Here is a 6089-nt window from a genome sequence, read left to right on the forward strand (position 1 = left end):
ACCAACATAGGCCAATCAGCTAACCAGTATTTTCGCCCCTTCCCAAAATTACTTCAACGGAAGGTTTCCAGATGGATATGCAGAGCAAATCCATCTGGCGGAGTCAGGTTATTAAGCCCCGGCTCTGACTTTCAGTGTCAGCCCCGCTTCTGTCAGTGAGCCCCAGGGCAGCTGTGGCTACAATGTAGCTTGCCACCATCAGTGTGGTGGGTGAAGGACTGAATGTTGTGTAAAGAGCTTTGGTCAAGTCTCCTGACTTGAAAAAGTGCTATATAAGTACAGGCCATTTACCATTTACCGACACACAGGAGCTCTTTCAAGCTGGGCACCGTTTCATCTGATTCTGATTCATCAACGAAATACTTTAATAATCACAGGACGAAATTACTTTCATTACGTCACTCCATCTGTAATAGAGTGACTATAGGACCAGTTTGATATAACACAATTTCATACAATATATATAATTAGGGTTCCCGCTCCTTCTCGCCATCAGTTTGTCCTTAGCCTGGAAAACATTGAAGACCCCTGTTATAGAGGGTTTATCGTTAGGTCCCGGTGTAACAATTCTTAGAAAAGTTTTTAAAAATTCATGTGAACATGGAGGGTCCTTCAGAGAGGAAGACAATCTTCCAAAAGATTTAGTGCTTGAAACAAATTATTTTGGACAAAAATGACCAAAGTGAAACTGCAAGTGCAAAGCTCTATATTCAGTGAAAAGCATAAAGGAGCATTTTTTAGCACAAACACCTCATAAAAGCTGTCAGAGTTTGTGTTTTTAGTGATGGAAACAGCAGTTCATTTGAGTGCACTGAATACCAAGTATCGGGTCTTTCAACTGATTTGTTCAAAAGAATCATTCACTGAATAGTTCACTCAATGCAGATCATTCAGTCAGTGTTTGAGTCAGAGCCTCTTTCTGAACAGTACTACTTGGTGTAATATTCCTCAAAGGCAGTGCTGTGCTGAAGGCAGCTCTGTGGCCCACAGGGACCAACACACTCCAGTAACCTCAACTAAATGAGATGGCAAAGAATCAGTTAATAAATTGATTCAGTTCACTTTGTTCACTCAAATGTTTCCTTAAGGCATTTGAACAAATTATTCAAAAACAACAGCATACGTTATAGTGGAGTGGTGATGATCTAGGCTTGTTAGACTTCTTCCACTTTATAATGTAACTATAGAGTCTAAATCAGATGTGCCCAAGTCGGTCCTCGAGGGCCGCTGACCTGCAGGTTTGTGAGGTTTCCCTACCTAAGCACATGCCTGCTCTAAAGTAGAATATTTGTATGAAAATGCATGGCCATGTGGACCATTCAACACGACAATGAATAATATGTTGTGTCTAATATAAATAAATATCTGCAACTTTTTGATATACTGATACATCAACAATAACCTCAACAAACCTGAATCAGGTGTCTGGTCTCCACAGCAACAGGTCGTCCTTCTCTCATGCTGTCAGTGAACCAGCTGATATCCACCACATTCACTGTGGAAGGATCCGACAAAGAGAAACCCTTCAGCCAAGCCCAGAGAGAAGACGACTGGCTGTTCTCTGACACCACGTGTGTGACTGCATCACTGTGAAAGGGTAAAAAAAAACAGTCACTTTACTTTAGATTCTAGTTTTTAATGTGTAAATAGACTAAACACAAAAAAGTCTATACAATGCCCTTATAAGGTTTATCACCATAAAGGTTAATCGATACTGTTAAAAACATGCTTCAGCTCATAAATAATGTAAGTATTTTGTAAAATAACTGTAATTTATGTTTAAATTAAGAAAGAATTCTTGGTCATTCTTCAAAAAGATTTCACCATCCATTTTCAGTTTAAGACTGTTACTTTTGCCCTAATATAAACTTATGTTCCTATTAGGGTTGTCATAAGTATCAATACTCAAAAAAGTATCGATACTGAAAAGTTGTGTCCGGATACAATACTCATTTTCAAAAGTATCGATACAGTGCTACCACCAGTGGCACCTAAACAGTCATTCATCTTATGCGCAGATTAGAGGAAAATGCACTTTCTGAACACTGTGTGATTGAATAATTCTGTGCACTTTTCAGTTTCAGACTTTTTTCTGTAACAGGTGCAGCTGCTGAGAATTTTTTTTTGTTTTTTAACCAGTTTGGCTAGTTTCATTGTTATGTGTGTAAAGCAGGGGTCACCAACCTTTTTACAGTTGAGGGCTAATTCAGGGGCACTGAGTCACAGGATGGGCTACCAATGCAAGGGTCAACGTTCACCTAAACTTCATACATCATAAACATATCTTTATTGTTTCTTTAAATTTATAATTTTCTTTTAGACTTTTTCATTTTGAAATCTCTAAAAATGCTTAAATGCCATATATGATTAAACAATGAAATGTTCTATAACCCAATTAAAAAAAGAAGAGCAACAGAATACAGTGAAATTTCATAAGTAGCTCACTGTTGAGTTGTTCTATTTTCAGAAGACTCTAAGGGCATCCCTTGAGGGCCCCTTGGTGCCCGCGGGCACCATGTTGGTGACCCCTGGTGTAAAGCATAGCCAAGGAAGGAACACTTCATTTTAATTTTGTAAGTTTTTTATCAAGCTTGCTTTATATTGTGCACAGCATACAACCTCAAAATATTGTTTCTTGTATTTATTTATCTATTTATTGTATTTTGTTTATTAATGAAAACATTTCTGTTGAATTTTGGAGTCTTTGTTTTTATCCTTGTGGTATCGAAAATAACATCGAGTATTGAATATTTTACTTAGTATCGGTATCGAGTTGAAAAGTTTAGTATCGTGACAACCTTAGTTCCTATGGTATCAAAAACTTGGAAGACATTAAACTCAGTCAACATGAGGAGTAATGATAAACTACTTTTTTCTCCATGTTTTTTGGTTTGTTTTGATTTATTTATTTTTTTATTGCTTTGTTGGTTCATTCAGTCTTCCAGAAATAGCCATAAATACTTAGCAATGAACGTCTCTCCTTCTCTCACACTGAACTGACTCCGTGGGTGACAGAAACACCCATTAGGTTCAATGATATGTCATTAGTTTCATTTAGAGTCTGGCCAGCTCCCTAAAAACAGCTTTGATATCCGAATCCTAATTATCTGAATGGTCGGTAGCACTGCAATCTACATGTTAAAAATGTGAGCAGAATTTTATAGAAATATAGAATATTTTATAGAATATTATCTGTATGAACATTGGCATATTGTGCTGGATAAATACCACCAGTGCACCATTTGTCAGATTATCGTTCTCATCAGAGCATGGCATTAAATATAAGATTTAATCTATATAAATTAGTGGATTTTCTCAGCTGTAATCTAATTTTGATACAAACATCAAAAAAGGCAAAAAAAAATCTATTGATTGGATTGAACTGAAAACACTGGGTTCTTTTATAACTCATGACTTTCTTAAAGCATGCAATGACATTCGGGTATTTCATAAAGGATTCATGTGATTCTTCAGCGCTCAATTTAACACCATCCCTTGTCCGTTTTGGTCTCAGCAGTGTGAAGGAATACATTCTTAAGCCTTTAAAATGCAGTTCAAGTCTCTGCATCACCGCCTTGCATGCTGTGGCTGGGCAATTGACACTGGGTAAACAACAAACTCCAAGAAGTGTCAGTGACTCTTTTCTTACTTAGACTCTGAAGTTATTCAACCAATGCCCTCTTCATCTCAAGAGAGACTTAATTTTTTTTTTTTTTTTCTGCTCCCTGATTCTGATTTGTTTCAAGAACCAATCAAGGCATCCAGCCTTGTGCAATTACCCCAAGCACATGCCTCTTCTAGCCTCTCATTTGGCCCCTGTGAATACATGTATTATAACTTAGCAAAGGCAGCAAAAATAGCAATAACAAAAACAAACTACTTGACCTTTAATTAGTTGAATACTTTACCTGATATAGTTGTATTTGTTGAAATAAGCCTTTTTTGTAATATCACCTTTGTCTTCCTTAAACTGCCTCTATGTTCATACTGATCAGAAAATCACTCAGAATTGTTGCTGAGATTTTGGAAATGGTTCCAGCTCTGCAGCTTGTAGGTGTTCTGGTTTGAATTCCAATTCAATTTGGTTTATTTATTTAGCCCCAATTTAAAGTGTCATCTCTACAGACACTTGAATCATACAGTCAGATTGTTTAAGTTTTTATTCAAAGGAAAAACAGCTGATTTTATCCATTTTTTGATGCTTTTAAACATGGCTAGTCTAGAACTTCTTTTCTCTCCAAAGCTATTTTGTTGAGAGGTAAGTTGGACCTGGCCTCAGCGTTTTACAACAGTGAACATCACATTTATTATTGGTAAGTCAAAGTATTGATTCGATATAGCCAGGTCTTTTTTTCTATTTAATTTTTTTTTACACATTTACCACAACCGCCATTTTTTCTGCAGCTTCTTCTACATAAAGTTCCTCCTCCGCTTCTCTTGCTTCATTCAGCCACAGCGTCCTGTTTTGGTACCCTATATAGATCAGAATTAAATGTCCTTCCTCTTAAGCACATTATACTGAAAGAAATTATACTATATTACTGTAACTGAATATATTAGAGGTTGAATTGATGACACCTTTCATGATCCAACCAGTGCTGGGAAAAAATAACATTAAACTAAGGTTTTTAGATCTTCTATTCCTCAGCCTGCAGCTGTTATGCTGGGGAAATTGAGCTGTGTCTGTGATAGAGATAAGGTAAAATTTAATTGCTTGACTGATTAAATGTAAAAAAAAAAATCGTCATGAAAACATTTCTATTATCTTTGTTGCATCATCAAAAGTTATCTTAATCAGTGGTGTTTTCTGTAGGTGGAGAAGCTACAGAAAATGTCTGCAGGGTATTTTTATGACTAACTAGAAACTGTGAAGGTCAATTTTAACTGCCTTGGAAAATGCGGTTTTAAATTCAACATAATACGTATAACATCAACCAGTTTAGTCTAAATTGAATTTAGTGTTTCTGTTGTATCAAAGCAAAAACACATTGAACTAACATATGGCATAAAATGACAATGAGCTTTTGATAAAAAAGTATTTAAGCAAACTCATTTTATAATCCTTTATGCATTTTTACATTTTATTTGTGTTTAAGCTTAGAGTGTATAGTTTAATTAATAGCTAAGAACAAATTTAAGAAACATCTCACAAAAATAAAAAAATGTGGGTAACGCTTTCTTTTACAGTACATCAATAACTATGTAATAACATGGTAATAAAATAGCAAGTTAGACTACATTACTAGGTAACAAGAAAAACTTTATGGAGAATTTTGGTAAGTGCTGTGCTTCAAATTTTAGGCAGACAAAGTAAAGTCGGACTTAGATTTCAAACCGTTATTACCAGGTAACTCATTTTCATTTCGCAGAAGCCATAAATGAATGTGTTATTATCTGATAAAGTGCCGTTTATCACTTGGTATATAACAGAAAACCAAAGCCAATCTTCTTAACTAAACTCTTATTTATACATATATCTTGAGTTCAGTTTTTTAATGCTTTATTTACCTGAACATAAGTTACTATTTACTTTGCAAGCCATTGGTCGGTGGTGGCCAATAATAGAAACTGTTATGTGGTAACCTAATGGTATTACGATAACATAGTCACACATAATTTTAATAATTACATGCAGGTTATTATTTTGAAATGATATACTGTAATCTTTGGGTAATTACCCAAACAAGCTGTTCTTGTTACCAAGTACTATAGTTACATGTTATTATCATGTTATTACATGGTTATTGATGTATTGTCAAAGAAAAGGTTACCAAAATTTGCATGAAGCAACTTCAGAAAAGTTGTCAGAGTGGCAACAATTTCCATCTTATACAAACGTATTGATAGCAGCTCCAACTTATTTATATATGAATACATTTCTTTGTTTCTATTATATACACAATTTCTCTATTTTAGTTTCTGAAAGCCTTTTGAAGCTTAGCCATCATTTCAAATGGTGCTGAGGTACATCGATAACATGGAGTATAATAATCAACATTATCCTAATTAAAATCATAGAATGGTAAACAGAAATTCAAACTAAAACCTGAAGTCATTTTAAAGTTTTAAATCCAGGGGATGTTTCCCTT

General features: G+C 35.0%; 1 protein-coding gene across 2 annotated transcripts in view; it reads right to left on the reverse strand.

Annotated features, from left to right (window-relative positions):
* The window catches only part of dntt (DNA nucleotidylexotransferase), a 139016-nt gene that overhangs the window by 129503 nt on the left and 3424 nt on the right, over positions 1-6089 (reverse strand). For both annotated transcript variants that reach the window (XM_015380549.1, XM_015380541.1), the window contains exon 2: positions 1413-1587. In XM_015380549.1, coding sequence (XP_015236035.1) covers positions 1413-1587 — 175 coding nt within the window. The remainder of the gene's footprint in view (positions 1-1412; positions 1588-6089) is intronic.

This window comes from Cyprinodon variegatus, unplaced genomic scaffold (assembly GCF_000732505.1).
Source record: "Cyprinodon variegatus isolate N-32 unplaced genomic scaffold, C_variegatus-1.0 Scaffold11, whole genome shotgun sequence".
Classification (NCBI taxonomy): domain Eukaryota; kingdom Metazoa; phylum Chordata; class Actinopteri; order Cyprinodontiformes; family Cyprinodontidae; genus Cyprinodon; species Cyprinodon variegatus.